This window comes from Papilio xuthus, unplaced genomic scaffold, assembly GCF_000836235.2.
Source record: "Papilio xuthus unplaced genomic scaffold, Pxut_1.1 DF826961.1, whole genome shotgun sequence".
Lineage (NCBI taxonomy): Eukaryota > Metazoa > Arthropoda > Insecta > Lepidoptera > Papilionidae > Papilio > Papilio xuthus.
Window position 1 is genome coordinate 1,515,894 of NW_013531688.1, and position 27,656 is coordinate 1,543,549.

The window sequence follows — 27,656 nt, forward strand, 5'->3', positions numbered from 1 at the left end:
ACATATACGGAATTCAAAATACTGAAACAAAAAAAAAGTTGATGAAGTACCTCGAAATATTTTCCGATCATCATCATCATCAGCTCACTATACATCCCCACCGAAGGGCTCGGAGCCTACCCTAAGTTAAGGGTGATTAGGCCATAGTCAACCACGCTGGCCAAGTGCGGGTTGGTTGACTTCACACATATCTTTGAATATTTTCTCAGATATGTGCAGGTTGCATCAAGATGTTTTCCTTCACCGTAACAACGTCGGATAAATGTACATATGTAAATCAGAAGTCGAAAAACACATTGGTATATTGCGGGATTCGAACCAAGGACCTGCAGATTGCAAGTCAAGTGCTTAACCCCTGAGCCACCGACGCTCTTTATATTTTCCGATACTAAAATAATAATGTGCTGTATTTTTAACAAGGAAATACATTACTTTTAAAATGTCGATATAAATCACGCGCGTCCCTATCCCGACGTATTTTCGTCGTCCGTCGACGCCGTCGCAGCTGCTACAATTTGCCCGTCCTTAAGGCTGCCAGTCCACCAGAGCGGAGCGAGGCAGCGGAGCCGAGAAACGGACTAATGCGGAGTGGAGTTGCGTACTGTGACTGTCCACCGGAGCGGAGCGAGGCTGCGGAGCGGAGTGAGGAAGTAATGCGGAGCGGAGTTGCTGTGTTTTTCAATATGCGGAGCTAGGCAGCAAGTACGCGACGAGTGATTTCGAGCTCCCGGCGTGGGGCGATTGGTTTAGTTCTACGCGAAATGTCAGTGATAGCAGACATGCCATCGAAAAAGTTGATACATTATTACCTTACATTGCTTGAGGAAGACTCACTCGCTTCCCCGCTCCGCATCCCCGCACGTTTCCCCGCTCCGTTTCCCCGCTCCGCTTACCGGTTTTATATGAAATTTTAAACTAGCTCGCAAGTCCCTGTCCACTTAAGAGGAGCGGAGATTTTGTGCAATCCTATTGGTTAATATTTCTCCGTTTCTCGGCTCCGCTGCCTCGCTCCGCTCTGGTGGACTGGCAGCCTAAGTCTGACACATCGAGCGCGGACGAGTGTTGCTACGAACTCGACTCGATGTTAACAACATTGTTTTGACTTCGTTGACTGTTTTCAGAATATGGACACAGCGGAACTTTATTTTTGATTTTATTTTAAACAAAAAACTAGAGTATCACAACATTCGCTTCCGGAATTCGCATAATTTGTTCTTAATTTGTCAATAAAACTATAAATTAACTTTATTTATTTCTATACTAATTAAGCTCTTTCTAGACCATTAGATATTATGAAATCTGCCGTCTATCTGTAAAAAAGATTTACTAAAAAATTTCTTAGCTGAAATAGTATAGATTAATTTCATGATATTTTATATCCTTACTAATATTATAAATGCGAATGTTTCGATGGATAGATGGATGTTTGTTTGAAGGTTACTCCAGAACGGCTGAACGGATCCGGCTGAAATTTTACATAGACGTAGAACACAATCTGGAAGAACACATAGCCTTTTTTTTCAGAGGGGAATGCTTTATCCATAGCGGAGGCATACCCACTAAACCCCTCTGTTCCTCCAACGCATCGGGACGGAACCACGGGCACGCTTTCGCTCTCGTCCGCGGCCCAAGAACACATAGCCTACTAATTAGGTTATTTTTAATTACGCATAGACGGAATTGTCAAAGCTATTTGTAAAAGATTTCAATTAACACGTAGATCTGTTTATTTGCGTTCAACTCCGTGGCGAGATTGCGTCTTATGCAGTGGGTTTCTGAGACCAAAACTTCTTTTATAACAAGATGTTATCTCTATTTAAAAATAAATTCCAGCTTGATACCTTTACGCGTTTTTGAGAAAAAGAGTCTTGACAGACGGACGGACAACAAAGTGATCCTACAAGGGTTCCGTTTTTTTCCTATATTGTACGGAACCCTAACAAGGATGATATGTTTTATATAGAGAATTCGGTCTCAGAAATCTGCGGTTAGTTGAAAGCTTTTAAAATAGATTTGGGTTGGAATAACAAATTCACTAAAGGATTACCTTGCTAATGTTTGATTACTTAACTTTTAATGAATTACTTTCTGATGCCAAGGATCACAAAACGGTGTTGTTTTATCGAGGGTTTTAGTGTTTTCTACTTTTAATATTCGTAGGAAGAAAAATCAAGTTATTAATCTAAGTAAGTTATAAGTTAATTTCCAAATTATTACGTCTTAGAGTCCTTCAACAAAAATATCGTAAACCTTAAAAGCTTCCCATTCCCATCCTTTCCTTAATTAAAAGGGTGGAAAGGGGAAGAGGACTAAAATGTTAGGGTTACTAATATAATAAATGCGAAAGTTTGGATGGATGATTAAAAGATATCACCAGAACGTCCGCATGCATCTCGCTGAAATTTGGCATAGATGTAGAACATAGTATGGAAGAAAACATATTCCGGAACATATATGCTTCTATTTTTTTTTTAATTCTAAGCGGTCGAGGTCGCGATCGAAAGCTACTTATTTTATAAGTATTATATGTATAAGTATATTTACTCCGATTCTTAGAATCCTACAACTACAAAGAGGACATAACTGTTCTGAATAAAGAGCCGCTGACAAGTGACCCGAGCACCTAATAGGGTCCCTCGTCATTTGACTAACCCTTTGACGTTCTATCTCTTATTATTTATTCATATCAAGCCTAAAGTGTAAATTGCGCGTACTGTCAAAATATGAAAATGTAAAATCAAATCTGACCTATTTATGGTTTTTATTCAGTTATTCCTTTTGAAAAAAAAAACGCTAAATACAAGCAAAAATTTCAACAAACACGTAAAATATGAATACATTTTTTTTATATTATAAGGTTGCAATCTTCCAAACGAACTCAAAACTTCAAAACTTCTGAATTCGCCGAAATGGCGAAGTGACCGCTACCCATAGCCATCAACAATTGCAAATGCGTTGCCTTTTAATTGACGGAGGAGGAGACGCACAGAAAGACAATCCCCTACCTATGCGTCCTTTCCTCCATCAAACACACTTCCCTTTCCCATCCTTTCCTTAAAAGTGGGGTGGTAAGAAAGGGGACTAAAATAAGGCCTCTAGAACTCACACTCATCAGACGAAACGCGGAATTATTTTCACTTCATCGCCATCTTCTGTGTAGTCGTGGCATTGCACCGGCTAAGGCCCATCAGTGCAATAGTTGCGGTAGCTGGCGTCTACCACTGTTAAGACTGTTTACTTCAGTACATTGAATCTAACATTTTAGATTTTTTTTGGACTAACTACTACAGTAATACTCTTGTAATCGGTCAAAGAATTTTCAGACTGACCGCACGGAAAGACAAAAGGCAACTACTATCGCTTGAGTATGAAGGATACTTCGTACAGAATTTTCCATAAAAGTAATTTTCACGCACCGTTAGTTTTTCGATTAACAGTATGCAGATTCGTTGTAGACGAACCAACCACTTGATTGCCTTGGCTTTGTAAATTAAAATGTATTTTGGAACAATCGCCGTAGTATACAAGTTGCAACTCGTCCGACGATACCGTCCGCGTGGATATGTAAAAAAAACTTAATTAATGTAGCCTATGTGTTCTTTCAGACTATGTTCTATGCTTATGCCAAATTTAATGGAGATCCGTTCAGCCGTTCTAGAAATATCTTCAAACACCCATCCATCCACATCACATCCATCTAAACATTCGCATTTATATTACATATTAGTAAGTTAAATAAAAAGCAGCTCTTCAAGGCATAAATTCGAAAAAAATGAATAAATAGTATCCTATGTCCGTCTCCTGGCTCTAAGCTACCTCATCAACAATTTTCAGCCATATCGGTAAAGTCGTTCTCGAGTTATAAATAGTGTAACTAACACGACTTTCTTTTGTATATATAGATTAAAACATTCCGGACACTTATTTAAATAAGTGAAGTGTTTTATTTAATCTTTTTTTTATCATTTTATATTTACTTAAATTTTACTTAAACTTATTTATTCCCGAGCTCAAAATAAGTTAATATTTTCATAGGACATAGATAATGTAAATTGGTAACTTTACCCCTGTTCAAAGCTAAAAACTCGGGCGAGCTTAAAGGCTTTGCACAGACAATGAAAATGTTGAGTGAAAATCTACATAAATGTTCGCTTTAACCGGACTTTTCATAGGCTTATCACATAAACTCACTGAATTATCAATCTTTTTTTCGTTCTCTCTCTCTCAAGGTGCCTCTCCATTTAATGGATGTTGGCGGTCAACTCAGTGAACTTTCGTCGATCTTGTGCCAAGCGAAATAAATGTTCCACGCACAATATTCGTCCATTCCTTTATATTTCGCAACCACGATTTCTTTCTTCGTCTTTTGCTTGCGATTTTGCCCATCATAATTACTTGGAGAAGGTCGTATTCGTCGTGCCGCAGAACATGTCCCAGATAGGCGACTTTCCTCTTTTTGACAGTTTGCGGCTGGAGTACCCGTAGAATGGAAACCTTTTTTTCGTTTATACAACAAAAAGGTTGCAATAGTATTTTTGCTTATAAATATTTATTTAAATGTTGTAAAATTAAATTGATTAAAACAAAATGTGAGTTTTGTTTTAAACAAATTTGCCTATTTTATTTTGACAGGCGCTTATTATATTTTCATTCGTTACTGTAAACCTTAAACAATTTTTACAACATTTTTTAAATACCTTAGCAGTTGTGTTTGCGTTTATTTTTAAAAGTATAAAAGAACGCGACATCATTAACAAATCTCTCTTATTGTACAATGCATAAGGAAATTGTCCTATAATTAACAGTTTTTTGGTAAGAAAACATGTTCTTTTAGAAAGAACATTTATCAAAATTTGAGATAAGCATTTTTAAAACATTGTGGCAATCGATGGGGGGCGCTACGTCCAGCAGTGGACAAATTTAGGCTGATTATGATGATGATTTTTAAAACTGCGCCTCAAATTAACGACTATGCAATTAAGCACAAGACAAAAGAATAAAAAGAAACTTCATATGTTTGTTTTGGAATCAATATTAAATTTTCACTATAAGTATGCTACGGTATCGGGAAGTAATATATTAATTTTATTTAAAACAAAATAATGAAGCCGGGAAGGGACGCTGTTCTGCTAATAAAAAATTATTGAAATATTTTCAAAAGAAAAGTTCCAAGAAAGATATATTGCTGTGACATTTCCAAGAAAGATTTAATTTCCGCCGTCATGTCTTAATCTTAAGGTACGAATACACTACAACATAAATTGCGATATTAATGTATTTTCTATTTACATTTATAAAAACAGATAGCAATGTGTACAGTGAAACTCAACGCTATGTGTACAGTTTCGGACGTATAGTTTCGTTGTTATAAAATAAATCATATGGCGACGGGCACGACATCAGTTGGAGTGACTATGTAAACAAGAGTAGTGCTCCGCTCCCGCTTGGTTCGTGGCCGTCGCTGTATTAAGGTACGCTTCCATTGGCCCACGCCGGTCGCACCGCATGACCCGCAACCGAGTTAAGTTTGCATGTTGATTTTATATAGTGCTGGGTCCCTCACAGACACCGTCTGCATCGCATCAAGACAAAGCAATGGACCCTTATCTTTATGCTATATATTAAATACATCGCTCCCGCTCCGCCTATCGCACCTCCACGCTTGTTGCAAATTTCGTGGCCGCGGCCTTAAACTTACTTGACACACTTCTTGTTTATTAAGCGCTGCATATTGTTGGGAGACTTTAACATAATTTTATTTAACATGTTGGTTTTAAATATTATATCCAAGAAAGCACCGAATACATGTGCCCATTGACAATATTGCATTTGCATTAAGAAAAATAACATAAACAACTGTGAGAGCAGAAGAACATAGTAACAAAGACATGCAACGTATCGGCGTCCGTCTGACTCGTCCCCACTGAGGGACTCGGAGCCTACACTTAGTGTGGCCATAGTCAACCACGCTGACCCAGTACAGGTTTACATGTCTTTGAATTTCTTCGCACATATGTGCAGTTTGCAAAACGTTGTTTCCTTCATTTGTCGGATTAATGTTCATATGTTAATCGAAAATTGAAAAAGACATTAGTACAAGGCAAATTCGAAATCAGGAACTGTTGCTTACAAGTCTAATGCTTAACCCCCATTTTTTTCCAGAGACGAATGCTTTATGCATACTCCGCGCCCCAGGAGGGACGCGATAGTTATGTGGGATTCTCCTCCATAGCGGAGGCATCGGGACGTGACCACGGGCACGCTTCTGCTCTCGTCCGCGGCAAATGCTTAACCCCTGAGCTACATCAAAAATAAAACTACAAATGAAACATACATCTTAACCATTTTATTTCTATTAAAATATAAATTAGAAAAACAAAACTCTCATTATAGCGCTTGCTAACTGCTTATTATACTTAAAATTTTTGTATAACCCATACTGAATGCAACAGGATAACGAAATGCCTTTTCAAAATCGTTAATACTACAACAGAACATGTTACCACTATTTAAATAATCAACATCGATTCCTTTTAGCCATTGTATCTTGTCACATTGATTTTCACATATCTCATAATCTTTTGTGTTGTCACGTCTTAAAGATTCTGGTACCATGACTTGAATGATGGCTACCGTCGCGGCGCTAAATTGATCTGTAATTACCTAAAATACACAAACGCACAATGAGACAGAAGGTAATACGTCAACGTGGAGACCTACAGTAACGTAAGGACAGAGAACTTCTGATTTACTACTGGTTTCTGAAATAAAAATCTTTGAATAGAACATATCTTCAATCTTGTCATTATCTTCGACAAAACAGAGGTAACAATATTTTTAATACGGAGATTTTTTTATATCATAAGGTGGCAAACGAGCGAACGGCAAACTGAAATCGCTGAAATGAAGTGACTGTTGACATACCCAATTGATTATTATCTCGGAAACCCACCGTTTGTAAAATCAATGTGTATATGAAAAATATCATTAGACAAACCTTCCATATGTACACCGGCGGTAAAATCTTATTTCCAGCTTTATCTTTAATGTAAATGTCAGACCGGACTTTTGACTTTCCTAAAGAAAGTCGAAAGCGTTGAGATACTCCCGTTCTTATATATATATTTGATTTAGTAAATGATCTGTGCCTTTTCTTTACTTCAGTTCTTAGTATTTCTTCTAAAATATCCCAGTTCTGCAATAATAATAATAATAATTTTACTAACTCAGGCTACATGGATACATACAGAAGATCCAGAAGAGCGTCGACGGCTCAAATTAGTTGAGGAAGGTGAACCATTGAGGTGGCTAGCATTCATATATGGTATTATTATAATTTACAAGAAGTCAACAAAATATGCGCTTTTTTATCAAAGAAAAATCACAAACCTTCATGCTATCAGAATTCCATTGTGGAACAATGTTAAGATAGCTGTGAGCCAAAATTTGTGGAAAACCGGCTGGTAAGTCCTTCTCGTTTACAAGTTGTCTGGAACCAAAACATTCGTCTTCTTTGCCAGGTAAATCTCGACCTATTAATGTGGTTAGATCATTTCTTTGTTGCTTGCAATCATACATTTCATCTTTGTTATAATTTATCACATCATCGTTAAACCATATTTCTGGTGATGCACAGCTTACACCTGCCGCTGATGTTGTTAAATTGTACTCTCCGTACAAAGGAATCTTAAGTATTTTGTGATAGCAAATTTGATACATTTCCATAAATTCTTTGACATATATACCGATTCGGTAAACTTCACCGTTACCTTTGGCACAATCTTCTTTAGTTTTAATGGTAACCTGCTTCAAAGCTTCTTTACACTTCAATTTAGTATAATCCACCTCCTCATCGTTTATTTTAAAAGTATGGCTTTGCATGCATTCTGCTATTAATATCGAATCAGTAAACTTATTAAAGCCTCCTTGACAGAAAAATTGAACTTTGTTACCAATAGGTATAGCTAAATGACCATCTTTAATCGAGAAATCGGAAACTTTGTAGTCTTGGTTTAGTATGAGAGGATGATATTTTTCTAAATCTTCTTTTATATCTAACAAGCAATCTGAAAGTAACAAATATTTTTAAATTATGTGTAATGTAAGCAGACCGTTTTTTTTATAAGAGAACGGGGCAAACGAGCGACGGGAACACCGAGGTAATCAACGACACCCATGGACATCAGCAACACCAGAGGAACTCCAGAGGCGTTGCCGGTTTTAAGAAAATGGTATGCTCATCATCATCATCATCATCATCCTCAACCTAAACTTGTCCACTGCTGGACGTAGGCCTCCCCCATCGATTGCCACAATGCCCGGTCCTGTGCCGCCCGTATCCAGTGCACTCCTGCATGGTATGCTCGCTTCTAATTAATAGCATATCAACTCACCATCCGCCTTTACATAAAATTTCCGACTAATTTTTCCAAATTTATTTTCAACAACACATTCGTATTCTCCTATACTGGTTACAGAATTTTTGCAGCAATAAGTGTCACCAGAATAAACTATTCTCCTTTTATTTTTCCACCAGGAAATCTGTGTTTTAAAAAATGAAAAATCATCATCAATCTTAGCATTTTGATTTGGTATATGGATAGTTGTAATGTTGGAACTGTTGAATGAAATGCCATTTTTTTTAATATTTATGGAACAAAGAAAATTTTACTAATAATAATCATGATGATTAATATTGTTACTAATTTTTTGCTGTTAATGTGTAATTTTAAAAAAGGGTCTTGACAGACGGACGGACAACAGTGATCCTATAAGGGTTCCGTTTTTTTCCTATGAGGTACGTAACCCTTAAAAAGTTTCCTTTCCATTTTAGTATTAATAGTATTATGATCTTACTAATCAATTTACTTTACTGAAAAGTTTTAAATATAACGCTTACCTCCGTTTTTGGACTTGCACTGTTCCCACAAGTTAGACAAAGATCGGGCTCATAAAACATAAATGTTTGTTTGGTATGTGAGTAAACAAATCGTGGTTTAACTACCGTTTTAATTCTCACGTTTCCAGTGATAGACTTGTAATAATTGCTAACACGGCATTTGTAAAGTCCACTACGAGAGTTACGGTATTTCTTGAATATTAAGTCACCACGTGCAACCACAAATCTACCCTAAAAATACTAATAAGCATCATATGTAAGTTTTAACTTAATTTAAATAAACTATTACAGTGGTAGAGCCTGCTTTAAGATCTTCGCACACATTGGAAGGTTCGCCCGGTGCAATACCACGACCACACAGAAGACAGGCGTGAAGTGGAAGCAAATCCGAGTCAAATGAGTGTGGTACGGACGGGCTAATATTAGTCCTCTTTCACTTCTCACCCTTTTTCTTATAAAGAAAAGATGAGAAGTGTAAGTGGATTTTCAGGATTGGGAGGAGGAGAATATTTTTCCTTTCCGTGCATATTCTCTTTCTGTGCATCCCCTGCAATGTGCAATTACAGATGTCTTTGTGCAAGGGTTGCTTGTTTGCTACCTTATAATTAAAAAAAAACTTTAAAAAATACTCATAAAGATCAAATATTGGCAGATAAGCGTATCGACTAGTATAGAGCTTCAAACAATAAAGTTTCCACGTTTCTGTTGCCATCCCGACCCAATCCTGGAGTAGGAGCTCGCTTGGATAAACAATATGAAAAGAATCAACCAAAAGAATTATGTTTATTATACCTTGTACCATAATATTTGATCTGTAGACGTATGTGGTACATTACATTTTACCACTGCGGGTTTATTTTCTACTAAATACTCTTCACCTACGATCCCACCTCTAATTGGATACTCTGCAAAAATTAAATTGTTTATTTAAACTGGATAATTTTTATTAAATTACTCATCATCATCAGCTATACGTCCCCACTGAGGGGCTCGGAGCTTATCTTAAGTTAGGGATCACTAGGCCATAGTCAACCACGCTTACCAAGTGCCGGTTGGTTGACATTCTCAGATATGTGCAGGTTGCATCACGATGTTTTCCTTCATCGTAAGAACGTCAGATAATGTACATATGTAAATCGGAAATCGGTAAACACATTGGTACATGGCGGGACTCGAACCCAGGACCTGCAAATTGCATGTCAAGTGCTTGACCCCTGAGCCACCGACTCTGTTATTAAATACTAATTATTAAATTACTAATTTTTATGAAATGTTAACTTTTTATGAAGCTACTAATGAAAGATTAAATAATATCAAACTGTAATACAGTGCAAGCGAAAAGTTTCATTAGAATATAATTTCGTTTTTTTTTAAAGATTTTTTTAGTATTTTAGGACTGCATAGATAATGTAGATACAGACGTTGCTTTTTATTTGTATGTTGCTATTGCATTAAATTGCAGATATATTGAAGATTTTAATATTTCAGCTTAATTTTATTTCATATATCAGTTCGTTCCTCATTTACTTAAAGTAGGCTCCGAGCCCCTTAGTAGGGACGTATAGTGGGTTGATGATTCTCCATTTAAATCATTTTTTTTATTTGGATGGCATGGTATCAGTACAGAAAATATGAAAACTTACTATTAATTACTACTTTAAAATTTTCAAATACTTTGCCGAGTTCGCTTTCAGCAACACATGCGTACGTTCCTGCTACTGATTCTTTGACATTCTTAATAAGCAAAGTTCCATCGGATTCCATACTATAGTATTCGTTTCCTGAAATAAAATATCAAATTATAAAAGGTCTGACTTTTAATTTTACTAATACAAAGTATAAATGTATAAATGCAAAGGTTCAGATGTATAGACGGATGTTTAAAGGAATTGAACGGCTGCATGGATCTTAATTAAATTTGGCATAGATCTAGAACATAGTCTGGAGAAACACTAAGGCTACTCCTGAAGCTTTTTCAATGTCGCGCGGATGGAGTCGTAGGCGACAGCTAGTCGTACATATTATACAAAATCGATGTCTATCCTCGACTAGTCGTCGTGCGGATATTGTTTTCGGTACAATTCTATGGACAAAAGTAGCTTCGCTATTTCGGAGAATTCACGTAGCCGCTTGATCTAAGCTCAACTATCTTGATGCATGTGTCCGTTCTTACCTATAGCTAAAGGATTGCCCTTATATATCCATGATATTTTTGGCTTTGGATTTCCACTGCTATTACACGGTATTCTTATGCCTATATCATCTTTAATAGCTACAATTTCCTTTTCTTCTGGTGTGATAGAAGGTGGCACTGTAAATGTATTTTAAAATTAATTTCAAAGAAGTATATTAGATAGAAGATGAGCGTCGGTGGCTCAGGGATTAAGGACTTGACTTGCAATCTGCAGGTCCTGGGTTTGAATTCCACTATGTACCAAAGTGTTTTTCGATTTCCGATTTACATATGTTCATTTATCCTTTCTTCTTTCCTTTCATTTGTTTTTTTCAGGGGAGGTCCAGTAAGCTGATAGGTAGTTAGGTACCTTCTACATTAACGACGTATGCAATAGACTTCTCTTTGCCATCAGGGTTTTTCGCAATACAAACGTAGAGCCCATGATCATTTACCGCAATCGCCGGAATTACCAACTGGGCTTTTTCACTAAGAATTCTGGAATAAAATATTAAAAATCTTTAAAGCCATATAGGAAGATGATTTTTCTTTTTGACGCATTCTTAGGATTACAAGGGAGGGTGACTAAATTTAAGTCCCCCTCCACGATTCAAATCAATTTGTTCAAACTCCACGTTCACATTAAAATGGTTAATTTAAATGGTAAACTTTGAATGTAATAAAATTGTTGCATAGTTAAATGTATGCAGAACTTTAAAAACAGTACCTTCGTTTTGTGCCATCACGTGAATGAAATTCCCATCGTAGCAATGGTGTCGGGTATCCTTTCACTGGACACGTTATATCTAATGTGCGTCTAAGCCTTATTTTAATCGTCAACGTCTTTGGTACATCAAAACTGACCGGTTCTGAAATTGAACAATATAATAATATTCCAACATACTCAAATAAGATAATATATTAAATAATCTTGAATCATACATAATCTTCTCTTACTACGTACGTGAGCACATTTACTAAACTCGTCCTCCAAAGGTCATTTAAGAGGTTAAAGTTTGGAACAACTCGAGTTCTTTATCGATGATTCATATTCTATTTAATGATGTTAATTGAAAATTGTATTGAACCATGTCTTTCTGGCTTATTTATAATAATCACTCTAAAGGTTAAAAATGAGGGTTAAATTTCCGTAAATTATAAACAGTAACTTGGCCTAACTGCAAATTTAGCATGGAGGTTGTTGGTCCTTCGTGGGTGAACACTATTATTTATTATATAAAAAATAGCCCCCCGAAGGTCTTAAGTGGGCGAAAATATATATGGAGAGATGTTATTCCTTTAGTAGAATTACTTGAAACTTTATGTTAATTATTTTCAGGGCAAATACTTTATGGTTCACAAAAACAATAAGGGGCACTTTTAAGATCCACGAGACGGAGCCGGGGAAACTTTTTATATGGAAAAAGACTCACCAAAAACGCTTACGTTTGCAATATATTTAATAGATCCCAATTTGTTCACACCTTCACAAGTATACATTCCCATTGTTTTTATAGAAGCTTTGAAACTGTAAAGAATAAGTTAATCGTTTTTAAATATTATATGGTGGCAAACGAACGAGCGGCCACCCGAAATCCCTGAAGCAGCGAATCGACCGCTGCCCAAAGACATTCGCAATTGCATATGCGTTGCTTACCTATAATCGACGGAAGAGGGGACGCACAGATAGAGAATTTTTTTTCTTCCCATGCATCCTCTCATCCGGAAAATTCACTTTCCCTTCCCATCCTTTCCTTATAAGGAAAAGGGTGGGAAGGGAAAGAGGACTAAATTAGGCCTCCGGGACGCACACTCATCAGACGAAACGCGGAATTGCTTCCACTTCACGCCTGTCTTCTATGTGGTCGTGGTATTTCACCGGGCGAGCCGGGCCAATTCGTGCAAAGATGTTAAAGCGGGCTCTACCTCTGTTATGTGCTAGTTTGGAGTAAATAATATTGTTATTACTTATTAGTACTAGTTAATAGGTCTAATGCTACGCAGTTTACATTTTTCTATTTCTTATCAACATGATTATTTCTTTCAGTTTCGTTTTAATAATTGTTATAATATTGCCCATCACTTTCGCGTATTCAGTCTTATAAAATAATTAAATATTATAAAATATTGATATGTCAAATCTTACGTTAATGTGTGATCCCTATAAATTTTGTAAAGTTCGGTATCCTCTACTTTTATTCCATTTATTGACCAATGTATTTCTGGAGCTGGTTCTCCATGTATTTTACAGGATATTGTAATTGTTTCCCCCATTCTTTTAAGGATATCAATATATTCCTTATCCATGATAACAGGAGAGTCTGAAACATATTCCTTTTTAAATACAATTCTGTAAAACGGCGGAAAATGCTAAAGCAAGCAAATACAGGGGTCTAGGCTCAGGATATGATTTTTTTTCATTCGACGTCGAGACCCTTGGTCCGTGGGATCCTAGCGCTTTAAGGCTTTTTAAGGAAATATTAAAAAAAGTTAATCGACTTCACAGGAACCGAAGAGCTGACAGCTACCTCGGACAAAAAATATAGCTATTCAAAGGGAGAAAGCTGCCAGTATCTTCGAAACCTTGTCTAAAGAGACATCTTTTAATAATATGTTTTAGTTAAATATTCGTTTTTAATATATTATTTAATATCATAGATTTAAGAAGATATTTAAATTAATATAAGTTTTGATTTATCATGTTTAGATATTTAAATAAAAAAATAAGTAAATGTACATCAGTAAATTGTAAAGAGTTAATTCATTCTGGATATCAAAAAGATCCACATTTAGCTCGTACTTGATTAATGCATCTTCGGTCTTCGGCATGTGTAAAAAACATAGCAATATACTTACATTCCATAATTAGGTCAACAATGTGAGAGTCTTTATCGATTTCATTTTTTGCAATGCATTTGTAGGTTCCAACCACGTTAGCAGTGACCTTGTCAATATTTATATCTTCTTTGTATTCTTTTATTGGATAAAATGAATCCTTATTTTTTGCTTTGAAATACCATTGTATCGTTGGCTTTGGATCTCCTTTTAAAATTCTTAAACATAAAAAAATAGATTTTAATATTATTTCTATGTCGATATTTTTTGTAAACTGTCTTAATAATATTATAAATTCGAATGTACAGATGGATGTTTGTTTGAAGGTATCTTCAAAACGGCTGAGCGGATCTAGTTGTAATTTGGTATGCAAATAGAATATAGTCTGGCAGAATGTACATATAAGCTACTGATTATGTTTTTTTTAATTCCGCCCGGTCGGAGTCGCGAGCGTCAGCTAGTACACTATGTGAGTGAAATATAGTAAAGTCAAGCAATGTTGCTCTATGACTACTTTCTCTGAAGAAGTACCAGAAAACCCCATATTTTACTAAGAAATTTTGATATTTTAAGTGCTTTCCTCCTACTACTATGTTAATTCCCTAACCTCTCTCCTCTTCCTTGCTTGTTAACATAATGTGTATTTGCAAATATTGATGTGCTGCGATATTATTGGTGATCGACAATCGAAACATTTGTTTATTGCCAGCTTTTTGGATTAATATATATAAACCTACCTGCATGAAATTTTTGCACTGGAGCCTTTATTTGCATAGATTTCAGTAATTTTGTTATCGATTTTTGGAGCCTCTGTAAAATGTAACGTACGTATCTATAAACTTACATTCGACTAAAAAAATTATATATTCTAAGGCTCGCCACAAACGGGCCAACGACCGTGTGAACTGGTTGACGCTGGCCACCGATGGCTGCAGTCGGTGGCATGTTTGTTCCGAGCCTGAAGGTTACATACCCACTCCTATTATTGTCAGTTGGAGATCATGTACGATCCGTTTTACATCGTTGCGAATTTCACATAAAATTTTTCCCACATGTTCGGGTTTCATTTTTTTTATTAGTAAAGTCGATTGATCTGATGTAATGCTTAAATTATCATCATTTACAATTATTTTTCCATTTAAATACCACGTTACATTAACGGGCGGATTAGCGTTTACTTTGCAGTATAATTTGTCCTCTGTATTATACTCTATTATTTTATCTATCGGTAGAAATTAATAAATATTATTTTTATCTCTAAATAAAATAGATTATGAGAACAACATGCAAATTTTTTTTATTGCTTTCTTACCTTTGGAAAGATTAACAACATCAAAATAATTTGACATTTCAACTTCAACACTTTTCTCATCGCTGCTTATACTATTAGTAGCTTTACAAACATATGTGTTCTTTTTATTTACTTTATCTATTTCCAATACACTTACAAATTCATATTCCTCTTTAAGTGTTGTGACCTAAAATTAAATCAAATCTTTAATAATTTAGCCTTCACATCCAACATTCGGAGGATCAGGGGTTAGGCACTTGAATTGCAATTTGCAGATCCTGGGTTCGAATCTCATCATGTACCAATCTGTTTTTGATTTCCGTTTTACATATGCACAATTATCCGACGTTCTTACGGTGAAGGAAAACATCGTGATGCAACCTGCATATACCTGAGAAGAAATTCTAAGATATGTGAAGTCAACCAACCCGCACTTGGTTGGGGCAGCGTGGTTGACTATGGCCTAATCGCCCGTAACTTGGGGAAGGCTCCGAGCTGTGGTGTTTACATCCAGCAATGAAGTTTTAACTGTATTAGTATACATAATCTATTTATTTATATTTACCGTAAATTTCAAGGTCGACCCATCATCATCTGTCCATAATATATTAGGTTTAGGATGTCCAGTTACTCTACAAGTCAACTGCAAAGGACTCCCATAAGATGATGTCACCTTACTGTCACCCGTAATTGTAACTTTAGGTGCTTCGTCTTTAATAGAATCTGATAAAATTTATTTGATATTTACTTATCAATTAGATCAAAAATCACATAACAAAAATATGACACGGCAAAGATTTACCTGGAAAAACTTGTTGCGGCTCGATAGGTAAAGAAGTACGTTTTATAGTTTCCTTTGTTTTTTCATCCTCTGCTATCATCTGAATATACAGTAGATCAATGTTAAAAAATTAGTCATTAAAATATAGTTCAGGACATAGATTGATGGAGTGAACTATATGATGGTACAACCGAAAGAATTGACGTAAATTGCAGAATTTTTTATATCATATGTTGGCACACGAGCTAGCCGACTTCAGGTAGCCGACCTGAAATCGCTGAAATAGCAAGCGACTGTTGCCCATAGACATACGCATTTGCAGATGCGTTGCCAGCCTACCTTTAATAGACAGAGGCACTCTTTCAGTGCACCCCCTGTGCACTGAAAGAGAAAATTCCACTCCCACTTCCCATTGTTTACTGATAAGAAAAAGGGTGGGAAAGGAAAGAGGACTAAAATTAGGCCGCCGGAATCACTTATCAGACGAAAGGCGGAATTTCTTCCACTTCACGTCTTTCTTCAGTGTGGTCGTGGTATTGATGGTAAAGCGGACTCTACCACTGTTAAATCAATCAGTAAATTATCAATATTTGGACAAATGTAAGTAATCAGTTGGCATTAGCTAGCAAGGATACATTAAGAAGAATCTATCATATAGTTTTCGTCTCCTGCTTAAAGGCATTTCTAATATGTGCAGTTTTATATTTACCAATACTTTGAATGTATCTTTAGGAAAAACTATTGGTTCCGATATATAAAATTGATCGTCTTTATTAATAATATTCATCTGTTTATCCAAAAGTACTTTATCTTTCAAATCGAGGACTTGTATCCTTTTAAGGTTAATTTTTTCGGTTTCAGTTTTTAATTTTATTACAATATAAGATTTTTGATCTGAAAAATAACGGATGTTGAAGTTAGTAGCAATACTAAATACTACCATCTAACGCTATTAATATACAGGATGTTCGTAAATGACGTTTACAACGGATTACCACTGATTACTTTGTCGAAAATATGACGATTTAACCCAACTTTCTAACAACAAGAAAGGTTTCTTCAAAGTTGCTTCGTTTAGCCGCTAGATGGCTTTTTTCAAATATCACAAAAAGGGTTAAATTGTCATATTTTCGACCAATGAATTTGTCCCGTTGTACACGTAATTCTCGGACATCCTGTATAATTGTAAAATCATTTACCTGCAACTGGTCTGTTTGTAGTTTCGTTCATATATTTAGGCTTAAGAACAGAGAATCCATAACTAAAGGTAATTTTACTTGTTCCATATATTGTCAATAATGTATTAATCGTGCCACTTCCAGTTTTTATTTCAATGTGATAATCTCCTGGTTCTGTATTATTCCAGGCTATTATCTGTGAAAGGATAAGTTTACTGTCACAAATTATAATCATCATCATCAGCTCACTATACGTCTCCCACTTATGGACTTGGAGCCTACACGAAGTTAGTGACTAGGCCATAGTTAACTCTGGCCCAATACGGGTTGGCATCATATATTTTGTTTTATAACAGAAGGGGGCAAACGAGCAACGGGAACACCGAGGTGTTCAACGACGCCCATGGACATCAACACTAGCAGAGGAACCGCAGATGCATTGCCGGCCTTTGAGATAGTGATAAGGTCGCTTCTTGAAGGACCCTAAGTCGTAACGGTTTGGAAATGCCGCCGAGGACAGAAAATTCCACAACGCTGCTGTGCAAGGTAGGAAGTTTCGCGCAAACCGCACGGTTGTGGATTGCCAGCCATCGAGATGGTGTGGATGGAACCTGGTGGTCTGTCGTGTCAACCGATGACGGAACAATTCTTTAAATTTTTTTGTAGATTTTTTATAAGGGAGCGCCAAGGTGATCAATGACACCCATGGACATCTGAAACACCAGAGGAACTGCAGATGCGTTCCCGGCCTTTAAGGAAATGGTAAGCTCGCTTCTCGAAGGACCCAAATTCGTTATTTTCTAAACTAACAACTTACTTTTGCTTTTTCTGTATCTGCAATGTGTTCAACGATAATTGTATCGTTTAGCTTGCTTCCGACATGTATCGCTGGTTTATAACCGGACACCGCAACGAGTACGTCTTTCACAGCTGAATCCAGCGTCACCTGAAGTTATAAGTTACAAAAAAGTGTAAACATTTTCAACGTTAATCCACTATTAGGCTACAATTTTTTTTTTATAACAGAAGGGGGCAAACGAGCGGCCGGAAAACCGAAGTGTTCAACGACGTCCATGGACATCAGCAATACCAGAGGAACCGCAGATGCGTTCCTAGGCCATAGCCTTGTCACCCTTAACTTACTTTTGCTCGTAACTTAAATTAACTTGACCATAGTCAACCACGCTGACCCAGTGCGAGTTAGTTGACTTCACATATATCTTTGAATTTCTTCTCAGATACATGCAGGTTGCATGATAATGGATTGATGTACATATGTAAATCGGAAATCGAAAAACACAATGGTACATGGCAGGATTCGAACCTAGGACCTGCAGATTGCAAGTCAAGTGCTTGACCCCTGAGTCACCGACGCTCTCTTTATTAATATAATAGTTTTTATTAATTACATTAACTTTCGGGTCTTCATCCGGTCTGAAGCGTTTTCTCAGAATTAAAACTTTTCTACTCTCTATCAGTCTTTCTACATATTTAATTATCTGAAAATAAACAATATATTACTTTAAATTAAACTATAAAAAGTGTTGTCAATATTTATAAAACTGATAACTTCTTACTTCACTTATCTTATGTTTTTTCATATAAAAATAATCACCTCCAGTTTTGGTAGCTAATGTTTCGAACGCTGAGAAATTGGGTTTTGTGGCACATCTAGCTTCAGATATAATGAAACTTATCTATAATCAAATATAAAAGGATTAGAATAAAATATCATTTGATTTAACTAGTATGATTAAAGCTAACCTTAACGTGCGCCTAAATATAAAGATCGAAATAATTAAATTTGCAATTTTATTTGCCCAAACAATAGGCATTGAAAATTACATTGATTTTGCAGATTTTATCGTGTTTATTTTTATCTCAAGGGCACCGCATAGGTCTTTGACGTCCTTATATCACATGCACTGGTATCCTCTCTTGCATTTATGTTTTTTTTGTTAAAATATGCAATTTTCCTACTAATATTGTAAATGCGAATGGTTAGATGGATGAATGGATGTTTCTTTGAAGATATCTCCAGAACGGCTGCACGGATCTTACTAAAATTTGGCGTAAATGTAGAACATAACATGGAAGAACACATAGGCTAGTACTTAAGTTTTTAGTCGCGGGCGACAGCTAGTCAACAATTCAATACAATAAATAAAATCACCTTAATGTTTAAATTCAACGCTAAATTTTTTACAGATTCGTATTTTTTCATATCCTTTGCAGCGGCGTCAGTAAAAACATACAAATATGAAAATGGCCGACTAGATTTAAGGCCCAGTTCAATTCCAGACATTGTCATTTCAGGACAATCGCCTCCACCGTTTACAAGAATTTTGCTTAACGAACTTTTGAATTCTTCTTTATTACTGGTTATAATATGCAATTTGTAATCTGAAATAATCAGGTCTATAAGATTCATTTCATCATTAACAACTTGCCATCCCTATGGAGGGTCGGCATAGTATGGACTCCTCCATACATCTCTATCAGTCGTCATATTTGAATTCACCCAATTACGTATATCCTTTTTCACATATGCTTTCTTTGCTTCTTTACTTTACTTTTTTACTCATAAAATCGCTGAAATAGCGAAGTGACCGTTGCCCATAGACATACGCAATTACATATCCGTTGTCTACCTTTAATCGACGCAGGAGAGGATGCACAGAAAGAAAATATTTTCATGCATCCTCTTATCCGGAAAGACGACTTCCACTTCCCATCCTTTCCTTATAAGAAAAAGGGTGGGAAGGGAAAGAGGATTAAATTAGGCCTCCGGGACGCACACTCATCAGACGAAACGCGGAATTGCTTCCACTTCACGCCTGTCTTCTGTGTGGTCGTGGTATTTCACCGGGAGATGTTAAAACGGCTCTACCACTGTAAAAACTATAAACATATACCTGGATCATTAAACGTCACAATAACAAAATCTACAATCTCGGATTTATTAGAATTAACAACAGTATCAAAGATTCCATCGGCACATTTTATTACACTTTTTATATCTCTAGACATTGACACCGTGCTGTCTATAACAAACGTTAACGAACTATTTGCACCATCTTGACAGTAAACTGAACATATTAATATGTAAAAAGCAATAATACTGTGATACAGTCTCTCAACCATGGCTATAAAATACTGAAACAATATTAAAATTGATACTCAACGCATACACTTATCAAGCGGAACTCAATGCTTTAACGGATATTCAAATTGTTGAATACCGAAATTCCTTTACGATTTCATGTGGAAGTAAAAAAAATGAATATAACCTATGATATACAATCATACTGTAGTTTTGGATAACGAAAGAATTTTTGAAATCAAGTAGTTTTGACGTTTTAATCACTTGCTGTCGTCCGCGACCTCGTCCGCGCGGAAATGAAAAAAAACTTAATCAGCCTATGTGTTCCTCCAGACTATGTTCTATATGTAGGCCAAATTTCATTGAGATCTATGCAACCGTTCTGGAGATACCTTCAAACAAACATCCATACATCTAAACATTCGCATCTATACTAATATTATAAAGCGGAAGAGTTTGTTTGTTTGTTTAAACGCGCTAATCTCAGGAACTACTGGTCCGATTTGAATTTTTTTTTTTGGATAGTCCATTTGTATAGGAAGGCTTTAGGCTATATAACATTACGCGTCAGTGAGAAATGTTGCAAAAACTGGGAAAATTATTTTCATTTCAGGACTATCGTTGCATGCGCTGCATAAACGGTTTAAGTTACTCGAAAATATTATATATAAAATTTTCGTGTCACAATGTTAGTTACTATACTCCTCCGAAACGGTTTGACACTTCTATGAAATTTTATATGCGTATTTAGTAGGTGAGAATCGGCTGGTATCTAATTTTTAATTCCTCGCGGACGGAGTCGCGGGCTACAGTTAGTTTATAATATTAGTAAGATAAGTAACGATTAAGTATTATATTAGGTAATAATAGTTATAAAAATTGAACATTTTGCGAGCGTATATTCCATTAATGATAACAGATGTTGTTAGTGGGTAGCAAAGCCAATGTAAAATCCGTTTTGATGATAAGAATAAATGCGTACCAATTATTTATAGCCCGACTACTCATTGCCTCTCCCATAGTTCTTAAGTTTTTTTTTATGTCATAAGGTGGCAAACTAGCGATCGGCCACCTGAAATCGCTGATATAGCGAAGTGACCGTTGCCCATAGACATACGCAATTGTATATGCGTTGCCTACCTTTATCGCCGGAGGAGAGGATGCACAGAAAGAAAATATTTTCCCTTCCTATGCATCCTCTCATCCAGAAAGTTCACTTCCACTTTCCATCCTTTCCTTATAAGACAAAGGGTGGGAAGGGAAAGAGGACTAAATGAGGCCTCCGGGACGCACACTCATCAGACGAAACGCGGAATTGCTTCCACTTCACGAATGTCTTCTGTGCGGTCGTGGTATTTCACCGGGCGAGCCGGGCCAATTCGAGCGAAGATGTTAAAGCGGGCTCTACCACTGTTAAAGTGGTCATTAATTAAAAAAAGAAGTTATTTTTCTAGAATAGAATCCTAAAAACGTGTTTAACTCGTAGCGTTAAAATTACGTTTTTAGTTTTCTTTTCTTACTTTAGTAAGAAAGTAATATACTTTTCTCGCCGTAACAAGGAAAAAGTTTTCGCAAACGGGCACAGGGAATACATTCCTTAACCCATTTTACTGCGTAAATATTGTTAAGCCAGATGCTTTTCCTTGACTGTATTACTGCTTTGCTATTTGCCTCTAACTATGTTGTTCCAACGTTTCTAAGAAATAAACTGAAGAAAATATGACCGCTTTACTTAACTTTCTTGTTGGCAATTTTAATTTTATTACAGTAAATTTTACTAATATTACTAGCTATTGCCCGCGACTCCGTCCGCGTGTTTGTCTAAAAATTAAAAATAAAAATTTAGGGGTGGACTAACATTTAGGGGGATGAAAAATAGATGTTGGCCGATTCTCAGACCTACACAATATGCTCACAAAGTTTCATGAGAATCGGTCAAGCCGTTTCGGAGGATTCTGGGAACGAAAATTGTGACACGAGAATTTTATATATACGTAAGATTACTGGCGCATGTTAAGATGGATGGATTTTTGTTTGAAGGTATTTTCAGAACAGCTGAACGTATGCGGCTGAAATTTGCCATAGACGTTGCACATAGTCTGGAAGAACGCATAGACTACTAGTTGAGTTTTTTTTAATTCCGCGCGGATCGTTTGTTCGGTGGTATCTTCAGAATGGAAATTTGACTTACATATAGAACATATTCATAAAGAAGACATTGTTTGAATAAAATTTTATTTTAATTTCGTGTGGACAGCTAATAATAACTAAATCCAAACAGGTATGAAATTTCCTCCATCTTTAGCCATCTGAATGTTAGCTATTCAGAAAATAAAAACGCCTTTTAAGAGGAAATTCAAGGATCTCTTTGAGTGATGAGTGACCCTATTAGAGGGTTCACTCGTTTGGCAATTTTGCATAATAAGGGATCAACTTTGCGTATACACATTCTTTTGTTTATATTATTTGAACTTTTATTTTATAGCGAAGTATTTAACTAATATAGTGTGTCTATTTAAGATTTGTTTGACAATTCACTAGATATGGGTTGAATAAAATCCATTAAGCATTTTTTCGATGTTCGATGGTTGTTCTCATAGAACTTGCAATCGAATATTTTTTAATTATTGATTTTGAATTACTATATAAATAAAATTGTTTCTTCCTATTCCTACTTTATCCTTCGTAATGCCATAAAGAAATAAGACATGAAACCAAACATTTACGGTGTTGATGTACAAAAAATGTTTTTTAATTAATTGTGCGATACGTAGCCAGATAACTGTAATAAATTCAAAAAGTTATAAAATACCCAAAATACTAATTAATTTTATTACAACACCGATTGTCGATAGTTCACAGTTATTCGTTGTGCGCAACGGCTCGACACTATGACAACCGTCCATAAAGTACAACATTAATGCTCATACAAAATGAATTCAATATTTAATAGGCGTCAGTTGTCTAACTAATATGCCTTTTTTACATCAAAGCAGCAGCAAACTTCGTTTTCATTCATTAAAAATGAATCACGTTACTATAACTGATAAAGAATTAAAATTAAACGGTGACTAACCAACGGTCTGATATGCTTTTAATAGAGTTGGTAACCATGCTTTATTTCACTCTACAAGGTCACGGGTATTTTGTATGGGAAGCTTATCAATTGGTCTGTATTTTTTTTGAACCGTTAAATTATAGAGAAAATGCACATAATCGTCATCAGCTCACTATACTATCCTCTCTGTATAAGTCAGGAGTGACTACGCCATAGTCAACCACGCTGGTCCACTGACAGTTGGTTGACTACACATCTTTGATTTTCCTTACTGATATTTGCAGGTTGCATCACGATTCGCGAACGAAAGCGAAAGCGTACCCATGGTCCCGTCCCGATGCGTTGGAGGAACAGAGAGGTTTAGTGGGTATGCCTCCGTTAAGGAGGAGAATCCCACATAACTACCGCGTCCCCCCCGGGGCGCTGAGTATGCATAAAGCATTCCTCTCTGGAAAAAAAAGGTTGCATCACGATGTTTTTCTTCACTGTAAGAACGTCGGAATAATGTACATATTTTAGTCGAAAATCTTTATAGATTTGAACCCAGGAACTGCAGATTACAAGTCAAGTGTGTAATCTCTGAACTACCGCCGCTCATATGCACGTAATGTTTAAGCATAATTAGAGAAGGTTTTAGGCAAAAAATACTGGCCTGGTTCATTTGTGCCCTCATAAAATTCAGAACACGCTCTCCTGTAATATGGAAAACGATGCAAGTCTATGTCCCATGTTACTCACTTTTGTTATTTAATAACAAAATTATATTTCTTTTCTCTTTTTTTATTGAATTTAGCGCATATTCAAAGCTTCAGTTATTCAGGGATTAAGCACTTGGCTTACAATCTGAAGGTCTTGGGTTCAAATCCCGCCATACACCAATGTGTTTTTCGATTTTCCGATTCACATATGTACATTTATCCGACGTTCTTACGGTGAAGGAAAACATCGTGATGCAACCTGCACATATCTGAGAAGAAATTCAAAGATATGTGTGAAGTCAACCAACCCGCACTTGAAAAGCGTGGTTGACTATGGCCTAGTCACTTCTAACTTAGGGTAGGCTCCGAGCCCTTCAGAGGGGATAGTATAGTGAGCTGATGATGATACAACTTTGACGTCCATAATATCCTTAACCTGCATTTAAGTCTTACTATATTTCTAGGCCTCTTTTAGGTCGACGTTTTACTGTTGGTTTTTTTTTATAATTGAGATACAGTCGCCTATGACTTACACCTGTAACGTACTGGCCGTGTATGAAATCCGGCAATTTGCAGCACCTTCAAGTTATTATTTAAAGGAATTTTATAGCTGGGATCCTCTTCACCGGCTGTTGCCTTTATAATTACGTGTTTACACTTAATTAGCATAAAATAATTGAGTATTAAATTTTATTTATAGAGTTTTTCGAGCCTTGCATTTTTGTCTTACGAAATTTACGTAAAGAAAATTTTGTTTGTATTCGTATTAAGATTTAGAGTATTTCGTGTGTTCAAATGATTTTGAATTAATTCCTTCACTATTTTTTGCACGATTAATAACAGGTTTCCGAGACCAAAATCACCGTTTAATATTGTTATCTTTGTTTTGTCAAAGATGAAAGACGGAGATGACGATATATTACTTCTTACTAATATTATAAATGCCAATGTTTAGATGGATGAATGGATAGATGGTTGTTTCAAGGTATCTCCAGAATGGCTGAACGGATCTTAATCAAATTTGGGATACATATAGAACATAGTCTGGAAGAGCGCATAGGCTACTAATTAAGTTTTTTTTCTAATAACGCACAGATGGAGTCGCGGGTAACCGCTCCAAATACAGAATTTGGTGTCAGAAACTCACGGTAAAAAGATATTTTAACCCCGGGCATGTAATATGACTTTTTCGCTTGGCATAGGTCAAGAATAGGTTCACTGACCTGACAGACAACCTCTTGTGATGGAGAGGCGTTAGAAGAACAATATCATACCATTCATTTTCTTTATTAACTGTCGCCTGCCACACCGTGGTGAATGATAAAAAAACTTATCTAGTAGCGTATCTGTTCTTCCAGACTATGCTCTACATCTATGCCAAATTTCAGCGAGATCCATGCAACCGTTCCGGAGATACCTTCAAACATCCATCCATCCAAACATTCGCAATGTCTTTGATAAAAATAATAGCTGGATCAGTATAATGCAGATAAAATTACATAAGCTATTGGTACAACAAATTGAACATGGAAGGTTCTAGATAATCCGATTCGAATAATTGGATTTCACGTTTATTACACAGATACAAATATAAATTCATTCGCTTCATTAAACACGATTGAAGTTATTTATATATAATACTAGCGGTCGCCCGCGACTCCGTCCGCGCGGTGCTAAAAAGACATTTTTAGTAGCCTATGTGTTCTTCCAGACAATGTTCTATATGTATGCCAAATTGCTACGAGATTCATTTAGCCGTTCTGGAAATACTACAAACAAACATACATTCATCTAAACATTCGCATTTATAATATTAATATGATTATTGGAAGAAGAAACTACAGTAAACATAATTTAAGGCATAATTTTAGTTCAATTCCCTTCCCCCCTTTTTCTTATAAAGGATGGGATTTAAGTGGATTACGGAGGTGAGGATGCGTAGAAAGCGGAAATATTCTCTTGTGTGTCCCTTTCTCCGTCAATTAAACATAGGCAACGTATCTTCAATTGCGGATGTCTATGGGTTGCGGTAGCTTAATTGCGGTGGTCGCTTCATCGTTTCTTAATTTATATAATAATAATAAAAGAAATTACTTACTGTTTCCATGTAGATATAGATTTTTTTTAAGCGCAAAATAAAATAAAGCCTATATAGCTCGTGTGCATCGACTACCTTCCCGTCAAAATCAATCCAGCTGTTCCAGAGATTACTAAAATCAAACGCGACCTTGCAAACAAACAGACGAAAATATTTTTGACATTTTATAGAGACAATCCAATTGTGTTTATACACACTTCTATTGTAATTTTGTATTTTGTACGCTGTTTATATAAATTAATAAAAAAGGTAAACAACGGATTTATGTAGTGAAATGTAAACGACTATATACGTAAGCTTAAGTTAGGTAAATCATTATATATTTGTTTCATCATTATATACCTAAGTGTAAAAGAGACAACACTATTAGAGTTAAGCTTTAAAGGAGCTTTTAACTTGACACCTTCATTTCTTATGCAAAATCTTCAAGTTTGTCAAAGCTCACTGTTTCCATGTTTTATACAGTTGCTACATTATGAGTATTAATAATTCACACACGCGCATACACACACACACTCTCACACATACACACACACACGTTTTTGGATTTTTAACTTGAAATTAATATGTATTTATTAAGTTATTGGTGATTTTATAGTTATATTGTTTTTTTTATGATGACATAAAATATGCAGTGTAAACGCTAGCTTAGTAAAATCGGTAATTAACTTTAATTTGAAATATTCCTCGAAAATAACTATTAAATATTTTATAAATAACTACACTTTCGCCCGCGACTTTGTCCGCGCGAAAAACTAAAGATAGGAGACGATTCTTAGACTTAAATTCTTAGAGGAGTATGGTAACTAACATTGTGATACGAAAATTTTATATATAAGATATTGTTTTTCTTTTAAATAAGATGAAGTCTATATACGTATGTATATAAGTCGTTGTCAATGTAAATTACCTGCCACTCAAAGGCTTTACATCAGAAATGAGAGAGCGTCTGGCATCAGTACAAAATCCGCTTATTCCGACCTTCTTGTTCCATTCCGTATTCCATACTGTAATGAATGAAGACCCTTAAGTAAATATATTAATAGTTTTTAAAGACAATAAAAAATAATTTAATAATCCCAACAGATTGAAACTAACACTTCTCACCCATTTTCTTATGAAGAAAGAATGGGAAGTAGAAGTGGATTTTTCGGATCTAAGGATGCACGGAAAGGTAAAATATTTTTTTTCTTTACGTCCTATCCTCAGTCGCTTAAAGGTAGACAACGCATCTGCTATTGCGTATGTCTATGGGCAACGGTGACTTCGCTATTTCAGCTATTTCAGATGACCGCTCTTTTGGGTTTTGTTACGAATTATATCGTATCATGATACAATATAGTATAATAACATACATACATGATATTATAACTCATGAGTTTCCATTGTGTAACAATTTTCACAAAAAATGACGCGATCTGTTTTAATTAACGAGAGAAATTTCGATATGTGTTTCATACATACAACTGTTTAGACAATGAAAACGTATACATGTTGTTTTACGGCGAACAATGTTTTGCTTTCATCTGAAAGCATAAATCA

At 35.8% G+C, this 27,656-nt stretch overlaps 2 protein-coding genes across 2 annotated transcripts; both read right to left on the reverse strand.

Annotated features, from left to right (window-relative positions):
- Positions 1 to 6,387: 6,387 nt before the first annotated feature.
- LOC106120401 (immunoglobulin superfamily member 10-like) lies at positions 6,388 to 16,867 on the reverse strand. Its single transcript, XM_013315748.1, has 19 exons — positions 16,689 to 16,867; positions 16,001 to 16,079; positions 15,764 to 15,921; positions 15,220 to 15,385; positions 14,881 to 15,129; positions 14,645 to 14,717; positions 13,929 to 14,125; positions 13,219 to 13,393; positions 12,506 to 12,600; positions 11,800 to 11,941; positions 11,443 to 11,570; positions 11,073 to 11,210; positions 10,543 to 10,680; positions 9,692 to 9,804; positions 8,900 to 9,130; positions 8,394 to 8,541; positions 7,390 to 8,066; positions 6,998 to 7,195; positions 6,388 to 6,663 (listed from the first exon to the last, which is right to left on the reverse strand). The coding sequence occupies exons 1-19, from the start codon at positions 16,764 to 16,766 to the stop codon at positions 6,400 to 6,402; spliced, it is 3,447 nt and encodes a 1,148-aa protein (XP_013171202.1). The 5' UTR covers positions 16,767 to 16,867; the 3' UTR covers positions 6,388 to 6,399.
- A 303-nt stretch (positions 16,868 to 17,170) lies between these two features.
- Positions 17,171 to 20,234, reverse strand: LOC106119903 (uncharacterized). Its single transcript, XM_013315029.1, has 4 exons — positions 20,223 to 20,234; positions 18,567 to 18,656; positions 17,975 to 18,103; positions 17,171 to 17,353 (listed from the first exon to the last, which is right to left on the reverse strand). The coding sequence occupies exons 1-4, from the start codon at positions 20,232 to 20,234 to the stop codon at positions 17,171 to 17,173; spliced, it is 414 nt and encodes a 137-aa protein (XP_013170483.1).
- Positions 20,235 to 27,656: the final 7,422 nt, after the last annotated feature.

Coding starts and splice junctions, on each gene's coding strand:
- LOC106120401 (XM_013315748.1), bottom strand. CDS start 16,766: ATGAATATTATTAATAAAGACGATCAATTTTATATATCGGAACCAATA. Junction 14,718..14,880: donor ACTGACAATAATAGGAGTGG/GTATGTAACCTT, acceptor TACATTTTACAG/AGGCTCCAAAAATCGATAAC. Junction 11,571..11,799: donor CGTGATGGCACAAAACGAAG/GTACTGTTTTTA, acceptor ATTTTATTCCAG/AATTCTTAGTGAAAAAGCCC.
- LOC106119903 (XM_013315029.1), bottom strand. Junction 18,104..18,566: donor ATGAAGACCCGAAAGTTAAT/GTAATTAATAAA, acceptor TTATAACTTCAG/GTGACGCTGGATTCAGCTGT. Junction 17,354..17,974: donor CAGATACAGAAAAAGCAAAA/GTAAGTTGTTAG, acceptor ATCCTTTCACAG/ATAATAGCCTGGAATAATAC.